Source organism: Ursus americanus, chromosome 32, assembly GCF_024610735.1.
Source record: "Ursus americanus isolate L20-20 chromosome 32, mUrsAme1.1.p, whole genome shotgun sequence".
Classification (NCBI taxonomy): Eukaryota; Metazoa; Chordata; class Mammalia; order Carnivora; family Ursidae; genus Ursus; species Ursus americanus.
In genome coordinates, this window is record NC_142158.1 from 5,429,821 (window position 1) to 5,455,225 (window position 25,405).

At 36.1% G+C, this 25,405-nt stretch overlaps 2 protein-coding genes across 7 annotated transcripts in view; both read right to left on the reverse strand.

Moving 5' to 3' along the window:
* The window catches only part of EXOC2 (exocyst complex component 2), a 252,177-nt gene that overhangs the window by 197,329 nt on the left and 29,443 nt on the right, over nt 1–25,405 (reverse strand). The gene's annotated exons all lie outside the window — the stretch shown is intronic.
* Nucleotides 16,940–25,405, reverse strand: part of HUS1B (HUS1 checkpoint clamp component B) — a 39,448-nt gene continuing 30,982 nt past the window's right edge. Inside the window, 4 exon segments of the mRNA XM_045800368.2 lie at nt 16,940–22,709; nt 22,712–22,810; nt 22,812–22,994; nt 22,996–23,121. Of these exon segments, the coding sequence (XP_045656324.2) occupies nt 22,260–22,709; nt 22,712–22,810; nt 22,812–22,994; nt 22,996–23,121 (858 nt within the window). The 3' untranslated portion in view covers nt 16,940–22,259.

A 25,405-nucleotide genomic window follows, 5' to 3' on the forward strand; every position in this document is an offset into this window, starting at 1 on the left:
ACCTCACTAATAAACCTCCACAGAACTCCTCAATTGCTCAAGGTTTCAGATGCCCCAGAAGATGACAGCAAGGTGCAGAGCAAGACAGCAAGAACTTGCTGGTTATCTGTATCTTTACATACTAAGAAGTGAGACACCCTGGCCTCTGACTTCACCTTGCAGTCAACAGGAGATTAGAAGTTCAGTCTCTGAAGAAGCCAAACAAGAGGACCAGGAATCTGGAATGCCAGGCGTAGTAGTGTCAAGCAGCAGAGCAAACTGTGGGACTACTTGGGCCTCTTCCTCCCCTGCTCTTACACCTCTGTCAGAAAGGTCTGTGAACCCACCCGGCCCAACTCCACTTTGTCTGGATAAGTAGAATATTATTCTCTGAAGAAATTAAAGGGGAAAAAAGAACCAAAGATCTTGACTTATATATAAGGGTCCTCCCAAAAAAAAGAAGGTCTACTTGAAGTCATATCACCCAATGGAAAAGGCACTTACAAACAAACTGCCCATAAGCAAACTAAACAAATCAGCTATTCCCAGACTCTAAAATATATGAGGACAAAGACTGTAAGATAGTCAAGGAAAATATGTGAGAGAGAGATGGAAGTCAGATAAATAAAAAAATCCAGAGGAAACAGAAATAAGGCAGGTGTAATAGGCTAAATTGTGTCCCCTAAAAAATACCATGTTGCAGTTCTAAGCCTAGGTACCTCGGAATGTATTTAGAGGTCAGGCCCTTAAAGAAGTAATTAAAGTAAAATGAGCTCATATAAGTGGAACTGAATCCAATAGGACTGGTGTCTTTATAAGGAGAGGAGATTAGGACACAGACACACACAAGGAAGACCGTGTGAGGACACAGGGAAAGGTCAGCTATCTACAAGCCAAGGAGAGAGGCCTCAGAAGGACCAACCCTGCTAACCCCATGATCTTAAAACTCCAGCCTCCAGAATCATGAGAAAATAAATTTCTGTTGTTTCAACTACTCAGTCTATCAGACTTTGTCATGGCAGTCCTAGCTAACTAACACAGAAGAAAAACAACAACAACAACAACAACAACAACAACAACAACAACAAAACACCCTTCAAAAGTACTGGAAGCTTTGATCCCAAATTAATATCTGCAGAGGGAGAAGATTTTTATCTCAAAGAATAGGATGTCATGAAAAGGAATCAATCCAAGAATAAGAGCTCTTGAAACTTTCAAAAGAGGCAAAAGAAACAAGATTTACATTGTCCTATTAATGCAAGAACTGACATTGGTTAAACCAAAGGTAGTAATAAAGCAGCAAACAGATGGATGTTTGAGAAGTGGAGCAGGGGGGTAAAGAGGAAAGGGAGTTACACATTTTATCTAAAACTGACTATCAAGATAATGGCAGATTAGATATAGAATCTGGAAATGTGGAAGTGGATGCCATAAGAGAGAGTTAAAGGAGTTTGGGGTATGTTGTATAATAAAGAACGTTACTGACCTTTGACCCTGGTTTCTGCGAGATTTAAAATACAAGAAGTATCTTTGTTATTCATGAGCCTTCAATATCATATATATATACAATATTTATGAAAACTCAGTATCAAGCCTGGCCAAACCAGAAAGAGCAACCATGTTGGGGGTTTTGAGCCATGTGACATCAGCTTGGCCTCTTCTGGAAAAGGGGAATAGGGCGAGAGACTTGAGTTCAATCTCATGGCCAATGAGGCCATGCTTACGTTACTTATTTAATACAACTAATAGCAAAATGACAACAAAAAACAAAGGACCAGAAAGATAGCACCATTCATCCAATAAACCAAACGAGACAACTCAAGTTATCACGAACTTCTCTCCTTCCTTATCCCACCTCCTGAATCAATCAATCAAAATCTTTCCGTCAGAATGCAAAGTCAACTAATCGTCTCAGTTCCACTGTTGCTTTCCCAGTTAAGACCTTCATCTTCTCTCCCTGGATACTGACACAGACTTCTAACTGGTACTCTGCCCCTATACTCTCTCCACTGCAATCCTTTCTCAGCAAACACCAGTTAATTCTCTTAAACTATAGATCTAATCAACATCTTCTCAGATTAAAAAAAAAAATCCCATGACACCCCTACTACTCAGAAGTCTCCAGTGCCCACAAAACCCTTACCATTTTATTAAAACCTGTCACAACCAGATTGACCATTCTGTGCTTCCTACTTTGCCCTCAATCATTTCCCTCATTCACCCGATACTAACCATATAAGCCCATTCACCTTTTATGAACCATCAAGTACTTCTATGCCTTCATGATTTCATTTATCTTTTTTTGACTAAATAGCAAGTCCTTCAAAGTTTGTTAAATCCTTACCAATACTTCCAGATCAATCTTAAATGTTACCTTCTCCAAAAGAGTCTCCCTGATCCCTCCTTCTATAATGCTTCTGATATTCTAATATTCACTGTGATAAATCTTAGGTATCATGTTTATGTCTCCTCTTTGAAAACACAAGATGTTTAATCAACTCCATACATCCCTGTCAGTACAGGACCTGACACAAAATAAACATGCCATATGACTGCTGAAAGAAGTCACATAAATGTTTTCTGAATGTTTCATGATATCAACGGAACACCAGAATTAGAATAGGATAAAGAGAAGAAATACAAGGAGAACAGAGACAGGGAGCTATTAGGTATATATATGCAAAAATTTTTAAAAAGTTTAAAAGACATTTGTATACAACAGCATCAAGAAGAACAAAATACTCAGGAACAAATTTTACAAAAGAAGTGCAAAACTATTACTTTGAAAGCCACAAGATGCTGTTGAAAAAAAGTTAAAAACCTAAATAAATAGAAAGACATGGATAGGAAGACAATATTCTTAAGATGATAATACCCCTCAAGTTCATCTATAAATTAAATTCAATCCCTATCAAATTCTTGGCTGGCTTTTTTGCAGAAACTGACAAACTGATCATAAAACTCTATGGAAATGGGAAGGACCCAGAATAGCCAGAGCAACCTTTAAAAAGAGGAACAAGGTTGGAAGAGTCACATTTCCTGATTTCAAAACTTACTACAAGGCTATAATAATCAAGATAGTGTGCTACCGGCCAAAGGAAAGATGTATAGATCAATGGAATAGACTTGCGAATCCAGAAATAAACCCTCACATACACAATCAATTGATTTTTGAACAATAGATAAAAAATATGCTTTTTAACAAATAGTGCTGGGACAACCTGACATCCATAGGCAAAAAACTGCAGCTGGATCCCTTTCTTATAAAACACTCAAAAATTTACTCCACATATACTATAGACCTAAATGTGCAAGACAAAATTATAAAACTCTCTGAAAAAAACACAGGAGTAAGCCTTTGTGATCTTGGGTTAGGCAAACCCTTCTTAGATACAACACCACAAGCAACAAAAGGAGATAAAGAGATGAACTGGACTTGGTCAAAATTAAAAACTTTTGTGCTTCAAAGGACACCATTTAAAAAAGTGAAAAAGACAACCCATAGGAGACAGTATTTGCAGATAGTGTATCTGATCAGAGACTTCTACCTAGAATATACAAAGAGCAATTACAACTCATAGTAAAAGTGAATAATACAATTAAAAAATGGGAAAGGATCTGAACAGAGACTTCTGCAAAAAAGATAGAAAAACATCCAATAAAGACATGAGAAGATGTTCAATGTCATTAGCCAAGGAGATGCAAATCCAACCCACAACGAAATATCACCTTATACCCACCAGAAGGCTATAAGCAAAGAGGCAAAAAATAATGTGCTGGCAATGATGTGGAGAAATTAGAACCACTGTACACTGCTGCTGGGAATATAAAAGATACAGCCACTCTGGGAAAGTTTGGCAGTTCCTCAGGAGGTTAAACACAGAACTAATATACAATTCATTGATTTTACTCCTAAGTAGCTACCTAAGAGAAATGAAAATATATGTCCACATAAAAACAGGTCCATGAATGTTCACAGTAGCATTAATAAAACCCAAAAAATGGAATCAACTCAGTAGTTTATAAACTGATGAATGAGAAAGTAAAATGTGCTATATCCATACAGTGGAGTATCATTTGGCATGAAAGAAAAAAGAAATGAAGTACTGTCATGTGCTTCAAAATGGATCACCCTTGAAAACATTATACTAAGTTAAAGAAGCCAGTCCAAGGACCACACACTGAATAACCCCATTTACATATAAATGTCTGAAATAGGCAAATCTACAGAGACAACAAAGTAGCTGTGAAGGGCTGGAGAGGGAAGATTGGGAGGAACCGGAGTGACTTGCCAGGAAGTTTGGTCTTTTTTAGTAGTGATGAAAATTCTAAAGCTTATCATGGTAATGGTTGTACGACTATGTGGCTATGCTGAAAACCACTGAATTTTTCATTTAAATGGGTAAACTATATAGAATATGAATAAATCTATTTTAAAAAGACAGTTGAAAAAAATTCTTTGGATAGTAAGTTTAGAAAGGAATACAATGGTTACTATTTTTGTTAGGATATTTCCCAGAATTTCAAAATCTCTCACTCAATACACACAGATACTGGATACTCAGCTTTCATCTGAGGTAACACCCGTCTATTTAGCACAGAGCAGCTAAACACAATCATAAAGCCACAGTCTTATGCCTTGAGGAATAGGAGGATGAAATTTTAAGCTAACAGTAGCTAGAAAGAAAGGAACAGGGGTGCCTGGGTGGCACAGTGGGTTAAGCGTCCAGGTTTTGGCTCAGGTCATCATCTCAGGGTTGTGAGATCAAGCCCTGCATCAGTCAGGCTCCGAGCTGGGCACGGAGGCTGCTTGAGATTCTCTCTCCTTCTTCCTCTGCCCCTCTTCCTGCTTGTGCACACACGCTCTCTTTCTAAAATAAATACATCTCTCAAAAAAAAAAAAGAAAGAAAGAGAAGAACAAAGTCCTGGAGTAGAAGGCGCCACAGATGCAGAAAAAATATTACTGAAATCCCTGGCTGACCCTTGAACTGCACATTCATAGGATGCACAGGAGAGACTCCAAGTAACACAGTAGAAAGCAACATCTTAAAGAATGAAAGTAAGCAGTGATTTCAGTTGCTGTCCACCACAGGGGAGACAAGAATTTGAAATGTGAATCCAGTCAAATTAACAATGCCTGTTAAAAAACAAACAAACAAAGCCAACACTATTCAGAAGAACAGAACAGATTCCAAAGTCTCTAAAATAAAATATCCACATACCTAGGACACAATAAAAATAATTGGACCCATTAAAAAATGTGAAAAATATGTAGCCCCTAGTCAAGTAACAAAATAGACAACAGAAACAAGATGAGCCAAATCCAAATTAGTAAACAAGTATCTGAAAGAGTATAAAATAAGCTATTAAAGAAATAAATAACGATAATGAATGGACATATGGCTACTCAAAATGCAGAACTGAAATTATAAAAACGGAAATATAAAATGGAAATTCTAGAATGGGAAGGTACAGTATCTGAAATGAAAAATACACTGATTGAGTTAAACAGAAAATAGATGAAGAAACAGTGAACATGAACATAGATCAAGAAACTATGTAATATAAAGAACAGGAAAAAGAAAAAGAACTGAGGTTCATTGACCTATGGAAAATATCAAACACTCTGGTATGAGTGGAGTCTCAGGAGAGAATAGAGAGAATGGAGCAGAAAATAATATCTGAAGAAAAAAAGGGTGAAATTTCCCCAAATTTATTGAAAACCTACTATTTTCTAGATACCCAAGAAGCCCAGCAATCACCAGGCAAGATAGATACAAAGAAAATCACACCTAGACACACTAAAGTCAAACTGCTAAAATCAAAGATAAAGAGAAAATCTTAAAAGCAGACAGAGGAAAAAGAGTGACACATTATATACATAAGAATGACAGTATGATAACTTCTAATCAGAAAAATTAAAGGCCAAAAGACAAATGGAACATCCTAAAGTGCTGAAAGGAATTTTTTAAAAAGTCAGAAATGAAGATTTTTAAAAAGGAATTTTATGCTGTTGGGAAAACTGAATAGCCACATTCAAAAGAGTGAAACTGGATCCCTATCTTACACTATACCTAAAAATCAACTTAAAGCGGATTAAAGATTTGAACATAAGACCTGAAACTGTAAAACTCATACAAGAAAACGCAGGATGTGAGATTCTTTAAAAAAAAAAAAAAATTATGTATTTACTTGAGAGAGAGAGAGCAAAGAGGGAGAGGGAGAGGGAGAAGCAGACTCCCCACTGAGCAGGGAGCCCAATGGAGGGCCCAATCCCAGGACCCAGGATCATGACCCGAGCTGAAGGCAGACACATAACCTACTGAGCCACCCAGGCACCCCAGGACTTAAGATTCTTGACACTGGTCTTAGCAATGATTTATTTTGGATTTCACACCACAAATAAAGGCAACAAGAGCAAAAATAAACAAGTAGAACTAATCAAACTAAAAAGCTTCTGTACTCCCAAGGAAACCAACAAAATCAAGGGCAATTATGGTTGGGAGAAAATATTTGTAAACCACATATCCAACAAGGGGTTATCATCCAAAACACAGAAGGAACTCATACACCTCAAAAGCAAAAAAACAAATAATCCAAATAAAAAAATAAGCTGAGGATCTGAAATAGCTACTTTTCCAAAGAAGACATAGAAATGACCATCAAGAACATGAAAAGGTGCTCAAAGTGACTAATCATGAGGGAAATGCAAATCAAAACCATAACGACATGATCACCCCACACCTGTTAAGATGTTTATTATCAAAAAGACCAGAGATAAATGCTGGTTGTAGAGAAAAGGGAGTATTTATACATTGCTGGTGGGAATGTAAACTGGTATAAGCTACTATGGAAAACAGCATGGAAGTTCCTCAAGAAATTAAAAATAGTTTTTCACAATGGGTTTGCCATCAGAACAGAGGTGTCATGAAGCCACTGCTAAATCCAAGCCAAAACGGGTAAGGAAAAGACTCAATCCATCACCGTTGTCATTGGACACATAGATTTGGGCAAGTCTACCACCACTAGCCATCTTGTGGGATTAATACAGATGTGGTGGGATTAATACAGAACCATAACACTACTTGAGAAGAAGCCTGCTGAGATGAGAAAGAGCTTCTTCAAGTATGCCTGGATCTTGGATGAACTGAAAGTTGAATGTGAGCATGGTATCACCACTGATATCTCTCTGTGGAAATTTGAGACCAGCAAGTGTACGTAACCATCATTGATGCCTTAACACATAGAGATTTTATAAAAAAAACAAAAAACAAACAAACAAAAAAAAACAAAAACAAAAACCCAACCATGATTACAGGCATATGTCAGGGTAACCATGGTGTCCTGGTGGTTGTTGCTGGTGTTAATGAACTTGAAGCAGATATCTTCCAGAATGGGAATGATAAGGAATAGAAGCAGAAAAATGTTCACCTTTCGCCTGGAATGCTGACCTAAAGCCCGCATAGTTCTGATAAGGATCAAATACATGCCAGTTGCTACATTCTTAAAGGGTCTCATGACTGCCTGTAAATCTCGCCAACAGTCAAGCACCAAAGAAATCTTGCAAAAGTAGTTTTACGAGTAGAAATTTGAAGAAAATGTTTATGACCTAATACTCCCTATACATCCCGTCCCCCTTGAGCACTAAGCATATAACCACCAGCTTCATACAGCAAAGTGCAGCTCTTTCTGCCCACAGATTCTGTCCCTGTGCTGAATAAACTTACTAAGCTGCACTGTGAAACATCTCAAGAATTCTTTCTTGACCATCACACTCAACGATCCCACAACAGGAAGATCCATAAGCATGCCCTTCTGGCTTACACAGTGGTTGTGAAACAACTAATTATTGGTATTAACGAAATGGATTGAGCCATGCTACAGACAGAAGAGATATGAAGAAATTAAGTCAGGACATACATTAAGAAAATTGGCTACAACCCTGACACACAGTAGCATTTGTGCCAATTTCTGGTTGGAATGGTGACAACATGCCTTGGTTCAAGGGATGGAAAACAATCCTTAAAGATGGCAATGCCAGTGGAACCACACTGCTTGAAGCTGTGAATTGTATCCTACAATCAACTCATCCAACTGACAAATCCCTGCATCTGTCCCTCCCCATTAGGACATCTACAAAATGGGTGGTACTGGTTCTATCCCTATAGGCTGAGTGAAAACTCTCAAACCCAGCATGATGGTCACCTTTGTTCAGTCAACATTACAACTTAAGTTTGAGTGAAGCTCTTCCTAGGGAAAATGTGGGCTTCAATCAAGAATATGTCTGTCAAAGATGTTAAGGTAACACCCCTGGGGACAGCAAAAATGACCCACCAACAGAAGCAACTGGCTTCATGGCTCACATGGTTATCCTGAGCCATCCAGGCCAAATCATTGCTGGTTATGTGCCTGTGCTAGATTGTCACACAGCTTCACGTCGCTCACAAGTTTGCCGAGCTAAAAAACTGATCATTTTCAGAAGAAGCTGGAAGAAATTCTTCAAATGGGAATGCTGCCGTTGTTGATATGGTTCTAGCAAGTCCATATGTGTTGAGAGCTTCTCTGACTACCCTCTTAGGGGTCACTTTGCTGTTCATGACATGAGACAGACATTTGCTATGGATATCATCAAAGCAGTGGACAAGAAGGCTGCTTGAGCAGCCAGGTCACCAAGTATGCTCGGAAAGCTCAGAAAGCTCAGAAATCTAAACGGATATTATCTCTAATACCTGACAAGTCTTAATCAGTGGTAGAAGAATAGTCTCAAGACTGTTGTCTCAATCAACCATTTAAGTTTAAAAGACCAGTTAACAATAATAATGCAGAAAAAACCTTAAGAAAGAACAATTTGTGAAATATTTGGTGTTGTGTGTGTATGGGAGTTTTAAGTTAATATCTTTTTTTTTTAAAAGATTTTATTTATTTATTTGACAGAGAGAGACAGTGAGAGAGGGAACACAAGCAAGGGGAGTATGAGAGGGAGAAGCAGGTTTCCCGCTGAGCAGGAACCCTGATGCAGGGCTTGATCCCAAGACCCTGGGATCATGACCTGAGCCGAAGGCAAACGCTTAACGGCTGAGCCACCCAGGCGCCCCTTAAGTTAATAATTTTAAATGCAGTACTTTTTAATGGAAACAGCTTTACCAAAAATCTGTCACAGAATTTTGAAACCCATGAAAACAATGTTTAATGGGGGCGCCTGGGTGGTTTGGTTGGTTAAGCATCTGCCTTGGGCTCAGGTCATGATCCTGCACTGGGCTCCCTGCTTAGCAGGGAGTCTGCTTCTCCCTCTCCCTTCGCTCCTCCCACTACTCCTCCCCCTCCTCATGCACACGTGCACTCTCTCTCTCAAATAAATAAAATCTTTAAAAATAAAAAAATTAAAAATAAAACAATATTTAATGAAGAAAAAATTTTTTAAAGAAACTTTCATATGATGCAGCAATCCACTTCTGGATTTATACCCCAAAGAAATGAAATCATTATCTCAAAGAGATATGTATGTACTCTCATGTTCACTGCAGCATTAATTATTCACAATGGCCAAGATATGGAAACAACCTAAGTGTCCATCAATGGATGAATGGATAAAGAAAATGTAAAATATACGTACAATGATTATTTAGAAAAGAAGGGAATCTTGCCATTTGTGACAACATGGATAAAACTGGAGAATATATGAAATAAGGCAGAGAGAGAAAGACAAATATTACATGATATCACTCACATGTGGAACCTAAAAAAACATTTTTTTTTTTAAAAAGGCTAACTCACAGAAATAGAGTAAAATGATAGTTGTTAGGGGTTGTGGGGAAGGGGAATTGGGGAAAAGAAAAGGATACAAACTTTCAGTTACAAGTAAGGTCTAAGGTTCTAATGGTGAATACAGTTGATAACACTATATTGCATAACGGAAATTTGCTGGGAGACTAGAACTTAAGTGTTTTCACCAAAAAATAAAAATAATAAACAAAAAAGGGTAAATAGGTGAGGTGATAGATGTGTAGATCAACCTACTTGTGGAATGTACATAATATCAAAATGTATATACTATCAAATCATGTTATATACTTTAACTATATTACAATTTTGTCAGTTACATACCTCAATAAAGCTGGCAAAAAAAAAGTAATAAAATTGGTTATTTTCAAATAAAGGAACCTCACTGGGAACAAATTTGTATGACAAGAAATGCTGAAGGAATTTCTTCAATCTGAAGGAGAAATGACACCACACAGTAACTTGGAAGAATTTTTAATGAGAATCGATGAATTCATCAGGACATAGCATGTAAACTGTGCATACACCTAGTAAAACAGCTTCAAAACACATGAAACAAATGCTGAAAGGGTGAAAGAGCTAAATCCACAATCATGGTTAGAGATTTTAATATACTCATTACACAGGGGTACCTGGATAGCTCAGTCAGTTAAGCGTCTGAGTCTTGATTTCAGCTCAGGGTCATGAGATCAAGCCCCATGTCAGGCTCCGCACTGGGTATGGTACCTGCTTAGGATTCTCTCTTTCCTTCTCCCAGTGCCCCACCCCTGCTCCTTCCCCAACTCGCATGCCCATATGCTCTCTCTAAATAAATAAATAGGGATAACAGTTGAACAAAAATGCAAAAATTTGTAAGGCTATAGAATATATGAACTCTACTGATCATCTTTAACTGACATTTACCAAAGCTCCTTTTCAAGTGTCTAAAGAATGTTCATCAAGATAGACTATAGGGGCGCCTGGGTGGCTCAGTCATTAAGCGTCTGCCTTCGGCTCAGGGTGTGATCCCAGAGTCCTGGGATTGAGCCCCGCATCAGGCTCCCTGCTCTGCTGGGAGCCTGCTTCTTCCTCTCCCACTCCCCCTGCTTGTGTTCCCTCTCTCGCTGGCTGTCTCTATCTCTGTCAAATAAATAAATAAAATCTTAAAAAAAAAAAAAAAAAGATAGACTATAGGCTGGACCATAAAGTAAGTTACAATGAATTCCAAAGACTGAAATGCCAAAGGCTACAAAGGAATTAAATTAGAAAGCTATTGTAATACAATATTGAGAAAAGTATCCACGTATCTGGAAACTAAGTAACAAACTTAAATAACCGAACAGTCAAAAAAATGAAAAGGGAAATAAAAAAAAATTTTGAACTGAATGTTAATGAAAATATAATCAAAATTTGTGAGATGTAGCCAAAGCAGTGCTTTAAAAGCTTATAATAAGAGAAGAAAGATTAGAATTAAGGATATATGTTTCTATCTTAAGAAATTAGAAAAGGCAAAGCTAATAATTAAACACAAAAGGGCAGGGAGGAAGAACAAAGGAAGTAGATAAGAAAAATAACAAATATTGGGGCGCCTGGGTGGCTCAGTCATTAAGTGTCTGCCTTCGGCTCAGGGTGTGATCCCAGAGTCCTGGGATTGAGCCCCGCATCAGGCTCCCTGCTCTGCTGGGAGCCTGCTTCTTCCTCTCCCACTCCCCCTGCTTGTGTTCCCTCTCTCACTGGCTGTCTCTCTCTCAAATAAATAAATTAAACTTAAAAAAAACAACAACAAATACTAGTAATAAAAAAAACACACAAAATAAAAATAATCAAGAAAAAATTGTAAAGCTGGAAGACTTTCTGCAAAAATTAACCAATAAACCCTAGCAAAGTCCTCTTTAAAAAAAGAAACACAAATTACCTATCTCAGGAATGAAAGAGCTGATAACTATAGATACTAAAGATATTTTTTAAAGAGTAATGAAGGAATATGATGAAAAACTTTATGCCAATGAATTTTACTACTTGGATGAAGCAGAAAATTTCCTTAAAAGGACAAGTTACCAAACTAACACAAGATAAATAAGAAATCTCAGTACCTTCATGTTTATTAAATAAATTGAATTCATCATCAAAAACTTTCCTACAAAGAAAACTCCAAAGCTGGTGTTTTCACTGATAAAATCTACCAAACATTTAAGGAAGAAATAATATCAAGCCTACATGTATTATTTCAAAAACACAAGCAGTGGAAAGACATCATGACCATGCGAGCTTTATCCCAGCCACGCAAAGGTAGTTGAACTTTCAAAACACCCACACTATAAATCACATTGAAGTAAAAAGAAAAACCATGTATTTATCTAAATAGGTATAGAAATCTTTGACAAAATTCAACACCTATCCATGATTTTAAAAACCTCAACAAACTAGGAATAGAAAGGCTCTCTTAATTAAGAAAGGAAAATGGGGGACTCCTGGGTGGTTCAGTCAGTTAAGTGACTGCCTTCAGCATAGGTCATGATCCCAGGGTCCTGGGATCAAGCCCAACGTAGGGCTCCCTGTTCAGTGGGAGCCTGCTTCTCCCTCTCCCCAGCCCCCAGCTCGTGCTCTCTCTCAGTCTCTCTCTCAAATAAATGAATGAAATCTTTAAAAAAAAAAAGAAGAAGAAGAAGAAGAAAGGAAAATGGGGTGGGAGGGACTAACATTGCACAAATGATGAAATATACAATGTTTTTTTTCCCTCTAAGACCAGTAATAGGACAAGAATGTCTCTCATCTTGTCTACTTACCACTGTTGCAGAGGTCCTAGCCAGTGCAATAAGACAACAAGGCTAAAGAAATAAATGGCATAAAGATCGCAAAGGAAGAAGTATTTTCACTTACAGATGACATGATTGTTTACAAAGAAAATCTTAAGGAATCTGCTAAGCAACTAATAGTACTAATAACTGAATTTAGCAAGATCTTAGTATTCATGGTCAATATATGAAAAGTAGTTCTTTTAAAATTCTAGTGGGAAATAACTAGAAACAAAATTTTTAAAATTCTATTTAAGAGTATCATTATAAAAACCAAAATACCTAAAAACACATTTAATAAAAACAGTGTACAAGACTTCTTGAAAACCTTAAAATATAGCAGAGTGGGGAAAAAAAAGAAGACCTAAATAAGTGAAGATCTATACAATTTCTATAGGCCAGAAGACTCAATGTTATTGAAATATCAATTCTCCTCAAACTGAAGTATTAAATTGCAAGCTTATGTAAAGAAACTGGCAAGCGGATGACAAAATTCCTATAGATATTCAAAGAACCTAAAATGGCCAAAACAATTTTAAGGGTAAAAAAGTGACGACTCTTAGAGAATATGATTTAAAGACTTATTATAAATCCACAGTAATCAAGACAGTGAGTTGTTGGCATAAGGATAACCTAATGAATGAGTAGAACAGAACACAGTTCAGAAATGCAGCCATACTTACAAAACCAACTGATTTTTGACAACGCAACAAAATTCAAGGGAAATAAAAAATACTTTAATCAAATGGTGTTGAAGTAAGTAGGTATCCACATAGGGGTAAAAAGGAACCTAAATACAGCTTCACACCACTTACAAAAATTAATTCAAGATGGATCATAGATCTAAACATAAAAGTTAAAATTATAAACAGTAAAGAAGAGAAATATCTCCATACCTGGAGATTTTTTCAACATGGCAAACAATAACCATACAATGAAAAACCTGACATACTTACACTTCATCAAAATTAAAACTTTCTCATCAAGTTGGCAAGGATGTAAAGAAAGGGGAACCCTCTTATGCTGTTGGTGGGAATGCAAACTGGTACAGCCACTCTGGAAAACAGTATGGACGTTCCTCAAGACATTAAAAATAGACCTACCTACCTGGGCTCAAAAGCTAAGCCTGATGATAAAGCGGATTGGGAACACAAGACTGGTTCAGGTTGGAGATAGGGAGAAAGGGAAACCCCTTGCACTGTTGGTGGGAATGCAAACTGGTGCAGCCACTCTGGAAAATAGTATGGAGGTTCCTCAAAAAGTTAGAAATAGAACTATCCTACAACCCAGCAATTACACTACTAGGTATTTATCCAAAGGATACAAAGATAGTGATTTGAAGAGGGACCTGCACCCCGATGTTTATAGCAGCAATGTCCACAATAGCCAAACTATGGAAAGAGCCCAGATGCACACACACACATCTACACTACATCTTCTTTATCCATTCATCTGCTGATGGACATGTGGGCTCTTTCCATACACACACACACACACATACACACACACATATAATGGTATATGACTCAGCCATCAAAAAAATGAAATCTTACCATTTGCAATGATGTGGACAGAACGAGGGTACTACACTACATGAAATAAGTCAATCAGAGAATGACAATTATCAAAAGATTTCACTGCTACGTGGAATTTAAGAAACAGATGAACATAGGGGAAGGAAGGGAAAAAAGACGAAATCAGAGAGGGAGACAAACCATAAGAGACTCTTAACTATAGGAAACAAACTGAGGGTTGCTGAAACGGAGGCGGATAGAGGGATGGGATAACTGGGTGATGGGCATTAAGAAGGCATTTGATGTAATGAGCACTGGGTGTTATATGCAACTGATGAATCACTAAACTCTACCTCTGAAGCCTAAAAAAACAATGAAAAAAAAACTTTCTCATCAAAAGAAAATAAATAGATGACTATATATTGGCAGAAAATATTCTCAATAGATTTATCTAACAAAGGACTTTATATAAAAAACATGTAAAGAATTTTTCAACTTAAATAAGGAAACCCATTTTTTAAAAATGGGCAAAAGCTCTGAAAAACCTGTTCATAAAAGAGGAACTCAATTTTTTTTAAAGATTTTATTTATTTATTTGACAGAGAGAGACAGCCAGCGAGAGAGGGAACGCAAGCAGGGGGAGTGGGAGAGGAAGAAGCAGGCTCCCAGGGGAGGAGCCTGATGTGGGGCTCGATCCCAGAATGCTGGGATCATGCCCTGAGCCGAAGGCAGGAAGGCTAGAATCACGCCCTGAGCCAAAGGCAGACACTTAACGACTGTGCCACCCAGGTACCCCAGGAACTCAATTTTTAATACACATATATATGACATACGGTTGATAGATACATAGATAGGCAGATGTATGAATCTGGCAGATTGTGTGTGTTTCCTAACTTTGTACACGATGAGAAAGGCTACAAGCATTATTACGAGAGTAGCAATGAACATACCTAGCTTCTAAATACCATTATCCAATAAAAGGAACCAGAATCCTTGGAGAAATGGTTGATTCCAGGACTAAAGCAGGACAAGTACAAGATAAGCCTAAAACATTTTATTATGTCAGCAGGGAAGCACTCACTGAATGGGCTCCTATTATCCAAATCTGAGACATTTGAGCATCAAAAAAAATTAATGATAGCAATGGACTGTAATCTATTATAAAAGAAAATATGCAAGTCCATCCTATTAACATAAATCAATGAAAACACATAGAAGAAAACTCTCCTTACTACAGAATGTTAACTAATAAAATAAGGAAGTTATGATGCAATTATTAATTATCAATGGATGCTAAAACTAGCGTTTGGCTTAAGAAAAAAAAAGAATACATAGTCTCAAAGCATCTCTCTACAAATTACCTACAAAAGGAAAAATGGTTAATTTTACAGATCTCACAGTTATCATATTAACCAAATGATCCAAATTAAAATCATCATTAAGACAGACATTATGTCTGAGCGCCTGGGTGGCTCAGTTGGTTGGACGTCTGCCTTCGGCTCAGGTCAGGATCCCAGGATGCTGGGATCAAGTCCCACATCAGGCTCCCTGCTCAGCAGGGAGTCTGCTTCTCCCTCTGAGGGCCTCTGCTGCTCTCCTGCTTGTACTCTCTCGCTCAAGCTCACTCTCTCTCTCTTGAGCGTACACTCTCTATCTCAAATAAATAAAATCTTTCCAAAAAAAAATTAGGATTTCAAAAAAAAAAAAAAGACATCACGTCCATCTTGACAAGAATCTAACATCATTTGTGCGATGTTCCTGCCAAAAATGCATAACCCAAACTCATCATCAGACTACCTAAATTCACAGATATTCTACAAAATAATTGGTCTGTACTCTTTGAAAATGTCGAGGTCAAGAAAAACAAAAAAAGGCTGAAGAACTGTTCTGTATTAATGAACACTAAAGAGACATTACAACTAAATGTACTGTATGATCCTGGAGAGATTCTAGAAGTAGAAAAAAATACTTTTTGTAAAGCATATAATTGGACAAATTACTACCATGTGAATTTGAACTGTGGATTAGATGGCATGATATTAATATTCAATTCTGACTCTGATAAGCATACTATGGTAATATAAGAGAATGTCCTTCTTAATAACTACATACTGAAGAATTTAAGAGAAGAATGATGTTTGCACCATATTTTCAAATGATTCAAACAAATATATACTGATAGACTGACAGAATAAAAAAAATGAGGCCAAAAAAAAAATAAGAATGTAGGTGGGCTGGGGGGCTGGGTTAAATAGGTGATGGGGATTAAGGAGGGCACTTGTAATGAGCACCAGGTGTTATATGGAAATGTTGAATTGCTAAATTCTTCACCTGAAATTAATATTACACTATATTATTAACTAAGTAGAATTTAAATAAAAACTTGAGGGATAAAAAAGCATAAAAAAGAAAAGTAAACAATTGGTGAGTCTCATTAAAGAGTTTACAGTTGTCATTTACCACAATCTTTTTAAAAAACTTTACAGGAGTGAGTTACTTTTACTATTTTTGAAAGTTTTCTGTAGGGGCGCCTGGGTGGTTCAGTCGTTAAGCGTCTGCCTTGGGCTCAGGGCGTGATCCCAGCGTTCTGGGATTGAGCCCCACATCAGGCTCCTCTGCTATGAGCCTGCTTCTTCCTCTCCCACTCCCCCTGCTGTGTTCCCTCTCTCACTGGCTGTCTCTCTCTCTCTGTCAAACAAATAAATAAAATCTTAAAAAAAAAAAAAAAGAAATAAAGAAAGTTTTCTGTAAGTTTGAAGCTGTATCAAAGTAAAAAGTTATTGAAAATAATGCTTTGGGAATATTTTTAAATAAAGCAAAATTAAATCAAATTAATATCCTCCTGCTAATAAATATATAAAGCTGTTAGTCAAAAGATATTTATTTTCACATTCATATTAGCAAAATGCACAAATAAGCAATGAATAAACAGTTATTAAATGACAGATGTGCTAAAACTAGTGTTTGGTTAAAAAAAAAAAAGAATGGTAAACTAAGTCCCATATATTTAACCACATTTAATAAGTACACTAAAATTATAGAAATTTCTTTTAATGGGTCATACTATTACTATCTATTTAAACATGGTTCTAAATACATACAAAAGAGTAAAAAGCTTATTTTGAGAATGTGCGTGAGAACCATTACAAATTGATAAGCCTGAAATCTGGTAAGGTAACACACATTAATAAAAACTTTTAAGAAAGCAAAGACATATTTCAACACAAAGTTCTGACAATTGCTTTAATAAAGAGAAATTATATTGCCCCAAAGATACCATAACACTGCAGGGAAAACAAACACTTAAAGAAAGAATGGGTAATTAAGCTGCCTCATTGATTAATGTCTACAGTTCTTGACAAAGGAAAACACTTCATTCAACTGGCATGGAAAATCAGACCAACACTGACTGGTGATTTAATAATATATATTAATCCCTGTCTGCAGTATTAGACTATAAAACAGATAAGCCTGTGGCTTCAACTGATTATTTTAGAATCTGGTCTAGTTCACATAAAGAATAAATTTTTAAGCAGAAATATTCTACAATCCTCATTTCCAGAAAAAGAGTAGGGTGAAAACATACGAAATTACCACTGACATTAATATTACTGGAAAGGTGATCAATAAAATATTAAACTGTCAGCTACCCTTCACATGGTGGTGCTGATTACCAGTGGAGGGACATGCCAGTATTCCACAGAATTAAAGCCATGAGACTTGATCCAATTAATGTCTAGATTCCTCATCTGAAGAAACTGTAACCCAGAGATGTTAAATGATTTTTTCAAGGTCACACACCTAACTATTTATAAAACAGACTAGATCCTTGGTTTCCTGACACACAGAAGTCTAATTATCACTCTTCCCTTTATACCACCCTACATACTATGAGGTCATTTTTATATCTGATAGGCCACATTGTGAGAACCTTAGTTGTTTCCTATGTGACTGAGGAATGCTCATCCTGATGTGAAACAGCATTGAAATTAGAATACCTTTAGTTTAAAAAACAAAACAACAACAACAACAAAACTAGGACAGGGCATTTCCGATCTACTCCTGGTATTTCAAATCCATTTTGAGGGCATGATCATGATCTTAACTATATTACCCTCAAAGTTTATCCAAATAAAACAAAGTAATATCTGGTAACAATAGGTAATGTCTGGGCCACAACTGATAGTCATGAATCAAAAAGTATGATCTATTTTCTTACTTATGATTGAGGAATACAGCTGTGTTCCAGACATAGAAATCAGAGGCAGCTGAAAATCCAGCATTCGTTACATCGGTTCATATGTAAAAACTAATGGTATGTCCCCAAACATAGGCAAACCATTATCTCAGGAAGACCGTTAAGCCATTTAATTTAGAAATATAAGAATATCTACTTTTTACACTACAATGTCCAAAACACATACAACAGTGCCTAGTAGTGTGTACTCAGTAATTATTTGTGGAATGAATTATGGAAAGAAATGTCTCTTTTCAACCCACGTCCAATTAGAAATACCCTACTTTACGTTATGTGTAGCATCACAAATAAATCTATCACTCTGAGGAAAGAATCTAAGCCTTAAGAAAACAATTTGTTTCTGAACATTTTCAGTTTCACAACCCATGCCAGACTAACAGGGATATTTTTAAAGGAAAATTTTCATCTATAAGTTGTCTTTAAGTGCCTACAAATTTGTCTCGCAAAGATTTTCCAAATGCAATAAACCAATAGTCTTTGAAACTTTGTCCTAAGGTCTTTCTTATGTAAATATACTAAGCAGAGGTTAACAAAAGTTTGACTTTACCTGTCATAAACCTTACTTAATTAAAACAATATAGTCTTTATATTACACAGCCATTTAAGATCATGAAAGAGGTAAGGAATAAAGTGAATAAATCTGCCTTAAAAGTACACGCATCACAAGCTAATTTCATCTTTTGAAAGCAGAATGATAGAAACAAGAAGTAAAGTAGCTATTATTACTCACATAAGGAAAATAATTGCAGATACAAAATAAGCCACTTTTATTACGGAATATCCTCGCACAAGTACACTAATAATAAACACAGTATTAAACGACACAAATGGGCAAATGATAAAGGTTGACAGTACTGGAGTACCTATTTGGAATTTCACATATATTCACAGGTATATGTAGATGGGCTGCAAATTATGATATACTGACTCTTAGCCTAAGAACTGTGTATACCATATCCTGTCAGTTACCAAACAGGGTTACAAGTTTGTGTAAAAAGGAATCTTAATTCTGATGTGTCTCCAGACTCGTATTAATTTTTGAAGCATTTTTCAACTACCTAGACCTATGTGGGGATAAACAAAACTAGGAGGACCTTTACTGAAATTAACCGCTAATAAATACTTGCCTGATCTCTTTTGATATTGGTATAGTATACTTATACATAAGTTAGTATATATCACTCATAGTATACTTATAAGCGACCTTTTTAGTAGAATAAAAAATAGTACAAGTGTGTCATTTAAATAAGCCAGTACAGTTTTTAGCAAATGATATTTAGGGAGACAATAAAAACTACACATTTATGGATATAAGGAAGCACTTTAAATACATTTCATCAGTGATTTATTTTCTGAAGATACAGGGAAACATAAAGGCATGTTTTCTTGCTTCTTTGTAGTGTTTCTCTAAAAAAAAGAAATAGAAGCTGAAATAATTTCTAAACCTGATGCTTTGATTTTTAAATGTGAGATTTTGGTCTTCCAGGGAATTATCATTTTGTGGCAAATAAATTCCTTCCTACCTGCAAGAACAAAGGATATCTTCACACAAGGATGATATGACAATGGCTTATAACATGTTTTGGACTTTTTTCATTTAAATTTTATCTTTTCAGGTAAGTAATAGATTTGCATGGTGATCTAGATTTATTTTAATAAACAAAAGTATATCCAAGCTGTAAGTCTCTAAATTAAGTCTTGACAGACCAAGCTTTACAAAAACTTTACATCTATAAATAAAGTTTGGAGATCTGGGTTCCAAGGTGGGTCTGGCATTAACAATTAAAAACCCTTAGTTACTTTTATGCTCTCTGAGTTTTCTCATCCATAAATAAGGTGTTTAGATGAGAACATCCCTACAGCCCTTTTAATTCTTGATTCCATGAGAATCTTACTTAAAACACCAGGCTTTTAAATTCAATTACTAATGTAAGACTAGAAACTGGCAGTCCGTAGCTTTTCACAATTAAACTAACCTATAATAAGAACACATTATTTTAAAATTTTTGTATTCATTATAAACAATTTTTACTAGATCATTAAAGGAATCTGAATCTTTAAGATCTTATATTTAGATATTACAGTATAAGAAGGCCTATTAATTTTTTTTTAATAACAACATATCTGTAGGTTAAGTAGAGGAGTAAATAACCCCTCTCATTTTCCAAAGTTACATTCAAAGACCAGGCTACAAAACTTTTATAGTTACTTTCTGTTAATGAATTATTAAAAGTTAACCATTATAATAACTCACCATAGATTAAAATGCACAATTATTTATTTTCCAAAACAAACCATAGGTTTTCTTATCTCCCTGGTTTTATTTAATATAGAGAATAGAAACAGAAACAGAGACAAAGACAGAGACAGAGGAAGAGAAAGACTGAGGGAAGGAAGGAGAACAATGAAATAGGTAAAAAGGTGATGAAACAGGTAAAAAGGCAGACTTTTACTACAGCTTGAAAATTCTCATTTAATTAATAAACCAAAGAAAAAATTGGAAAAGATACTAGAAACAAGCATGGTTAAGTCATTTTTTTATATTACATTTATATTACACACAGAAAAATAAAGTCTGCATATCTTATAATGTTCTCACTGAGTTCAAGTATTTGTTTTGCATTTCCACCTTTCATTTAAAGAGTACAAAAATGCTGATGAGGGCAGGGGATTTTTAAAACATTAAAAATCACTTTAAAAAAAACAACTTTACAAACAGCTTTGAAAATATTCACAAAGCAATTGTGTGTAACTCAGAAGTTAGAAAGAAAACAAGCTATAATTCTGAAATAGTTATGTATTACTAATTTTAAAATATGTTTGAAATACTTTTGAAAATAACTGTTCAATCTTCCTATATTGAAACCCTCAGAGCACTAAAACGGAATCTATTCAAGCTGAAAGAGATCTTAAAGAGCCAGAATTCGAGTGACTTGCCTAGGTCTCATGTTTCTGTGTTCTTTCCACAACACCACGAATGGAATTTAGAAATCAGCAAAACAAAATAAATTAGCAAATTTAAGCATTTTATCACCAAATCTAGTAGGAAATTATTCATTACTGATTAAAATGTAGTCATGAGAATTTACTGAGTCTGCCAAGTTAATGGCTCCACTTATTGCATAAGCCATTAAAAAACTAAAATTTACTATGAGAGAATATGAACCTTCCATCTAATCACTGCACCAGTCCTTTATAACCCCTCCTTTCTCTTCTCAGAATAATAAAACACTAAGAATCATTTTCTAAACAGAATAACATAATACTATCAGGAAAAAATGGAAACTTGGTTTATATAAAAGTTACCCATAAGAAAAATCTTAGTCCACATAAACTGACTATTTCCTTGAATCCTTGTGAATAAGTTGTATTATTAGTGAACCTAACAACCAATTCAAGCTCTGTAGATGATAGACCTAAAACCATGAATATAAACTAATACATACTTTGACAAAATACAGCTTAACAGAAACTATGCAATATACACAAATGCTAAGTACCTTATATTTTTCAGATAGCATATTAAGCTCTCTAAATTAAGAAAAATCCCTCACAAAATTATACTTGTTTTAAAAGAATGAAGTTCCCATTTCACACAGTAGCATCTTATAACAAAAACTGATCTAATGTTTCAGAAATTCAGAGATTTGATTTTGTTACAATCCTTTTTCCCCAAAAAAGTTAAAGTAGAATGTCTTTTTCTCTTGTTGGCATCTTAAAAAGTACGAAAAAAAAAATGCACAAAGTCAATAAACATAAAAATGAACTATCCAATTCTTTCACCAATGAGTTTTTTAATAAAAGCTTTGCAAAGGAAGAAGAGCTCAGCAAAATGTACATTCTATATAGGCGAGTGAGGGTGCAGACTTGCAAGCCAATTAATTCAGGGTCTGTTTCAGTTTTGAAAAGACCGTAAGCTTTAAAAAAAAAAAAAATACAGGCTGCTTGAATTTTTATGAGGCAGGAATGAAACACTGAAGAGAGACATCTTCATGAACCAAAACAAGATGAAGAAGAGTATTGCTCAAAACATTGCATAAGGCTGTTACAGGATTTATTTGCTGTCCCTCGAAAAACTGCAGAAGCTTCCTACTCTCTACTAGCACTTGCACCATGTTCTCCAGGTTTCTGTCTTGAGGCATATCCTGGGCAGACTTTGGAGGATTTCCAAGATTATTAAAATAACTTTTAATAGACACTGCATCAGTTTCTATACTCAAGTTCATTTTGCCATTTAGATTTGCTTCAACCAGCATTTGATCGCCCAAGTTTGCTATCCTTTCTACGCTGCTCTTCAGAGTCTTCAAAGACAGAAGATTAACACTAACATCACAGGCTTCCACACCGGGCTCTGGGAAATCTTCCCATGCTGTTGGGGGAAGTACCCTTATGGGCCCATCAAATGGATCAATATCACCACAGGAGTCCAACCTGTGGGCAATGGCAGCTCCACAGACACAGTGAGGTGGGGACGCCATTTGTTGGTCAACTGGGGTTTCAATGTAAGAGGCATTCCCTGTGCTGCTCGCTGTTCTGAACAAATGCTCAGATGTCAGCTCTAAATAAATCTCCTTCAACTCTTCTGAAACATCTTCCACGTGAAAGCGGTGGAAGAAGTCTCCCCGCCTCACCTCACACCATACTCTGGCATCACAGATGACCCTGGAGTCATCAGGCCTAAAGCACAGGCTTGTCTTGGAACACGTGGAGCACAAAGACTCTTGCCAGCTTTGATATGGTGCCACTGATATGAATAAAGAGCTCTATAAGGTCCTTGCCAATGACGTTGGCACAGAACTTCGTATGCCATGAAGACTACACCCATTTTGGTAAGAGGGGACCCCAAGTGTGGCAGGTCCCAAGAGAGCCAACACTCAGGTTCCACTTACTTGCAAGCCCCCTGAGAAGGGCCACAAGGCATGGCAGACCTGGGGTCCCTAAAACCAAGGCCTCTGTTCCCATCTTCATCTTCCCTCCACCACCTCCCTTAAAAAGAGCTTCACTGTTTCCACTCTGATTATTAAAAAGGATAAGCACTCCACCACAGAAATGACTGTTCTTTCTAAACTGTAAGAAGAAAATTGAAATCATAACTCCTAGAACCACTTTCAACCTTGCTGGTATACACATTAACACTGTCTTAATCAGGGGTGCCTGGGTGGCTCAGTCGGTTAAGCATCCAACTCTTGGTTTCAGCTCAGGTCACGACCTCAGGGTCATGAGATCAAGCCCCAAGTCAGGATCCTCACTCCGCTTAGAGTCCGCTTTGTCCCTCTCTCTCTGCTCCTCCCACACACGCTGCGTCCCCTCCCCACTCTCTCACAAATAAAAAAATTTTTTAAATTAAAAAAAAAACAACTGTCTTCATCAACCAGGACACATTTGTAGATATAGTTATATGTGCTTTATAAAATTCTAGCATGCTAGGCATACATTTGCAACCTGATCTTTACAAGTAAAACATTCTTTGCACATTTATCCAATTATTTCCCTGCAGAGGAATTTCCAGTCAAAAGATGTGCATTTAAGATCCTAACATGTACGTATCAACAAATTGGCCTGCAGAAAAGCTTTATCAACACACCCTTCCACCGGGGACACTGGGTAGTAGTAATCTGTTTAATCTGCAGCAATGATAAGCAAAATAAAATAAATGGTCTCAACTTGCATTGTGGGTGAATTCCATCTTAATGATCTTTGCAACTTTTCATTAGGTTTATTTACCTTGATTGATTTTAAGATCTCTAGTAAAAACCCTAATTCTCTGTCCCTTATATACACTGTCAATACCCTCCCCAGTCTATCATTTGTCTTTTCACATCGCTTATGGTGGTCTTTGCCCTTAGGAAATTTTGAGTCTTTTTTAATGTCAAACCAATGGACCCTTTCCTTGCTACTTCTAGAATCATGCCTTCAAAGTTATGTTTCTGGTACTTTAATGCTGTTTTATCTGCTTAGTTACTTAACTCATTTGGAATCTATTTTGGAGTACTAAATAGCTAGTTGACCAAATACCATTTCACTGAACAATCCACTGTTTTCTCCACTGATCTGAAATGTCACTTTTATCAATGACAAAAATTCTCACTTGAGACTGTTTCTGGACCCTGTATATTTTGTCTCACTGATCTATTTGGCAACTGTAACATAATGATTTAATTTCTATATTTTAATTAAATATCCCGTAGGACAATTAATTTTTAACAAGTTATTTTAGCCATCCTGACACAGGTATTGATATAAATGAACTCTAAAATACTGTGTGGGGCACCTGGGTGGCTCAGTCGGTTCAGACTCTAACTCTTGATTTCTGCTCAGGTCTACGCTCAGCATGGAGTCTGCTTGGGATTCTCTGTCACCCTCTTCCTCTCCCCCTCCCCCAAATCGTTTTCTCTAAAGAAATAAATAAAATCTTAAAAAATATATTGAGTAAGATTCTAAAAATAATCCTATGAAAATTTTGATGGAATTATCTACACCCTGACATACTATATTCTGGCTTCTTTCTCTATCTCCACTGATTAGACTGTAAGTTCCAGGAAAGAAGGGGTTTTTATATTTCCATGTATTGCTATATACCCAGCATCTAGAACATTCATCTGGATATACTGATGCTCAACACATATTTGTTAAATGAACAAATGTATCGATTTAAATATTAACTATTTAAATAATCTCAGGATATTTAAATTATCTACAACACTGAATCTTCCTGCTTATTCAAATCATTTCTAACTGTCAATAAACTATTCAACTCTGCTCAGAGAAGCCCATGCAACTTAATCTTGAAGCTAGTCAACTTACCAAGCACTGAGTCTCTCTCAACCGAAATCATTTCCAAGTGATATTTTATGTTTTCTCTGTAGAAAATCTTATTACCTTAAAATACTCTAATAATTTTGGCTTTTAATCTTCAATATTTATATGTCACTTATTTTAACTGCCTTACTGCATTTGCTATAACTTCCAAAACAATGCTGAATAACTATAGTATTAGCAAGTGTTTCTGTCTTATTTCTAACTATAAAAGGCAAGCTATAATCATAAAGACAGTATGGTACTGGCGCAAAAACAGACACATAGATCAATGGCACACAGC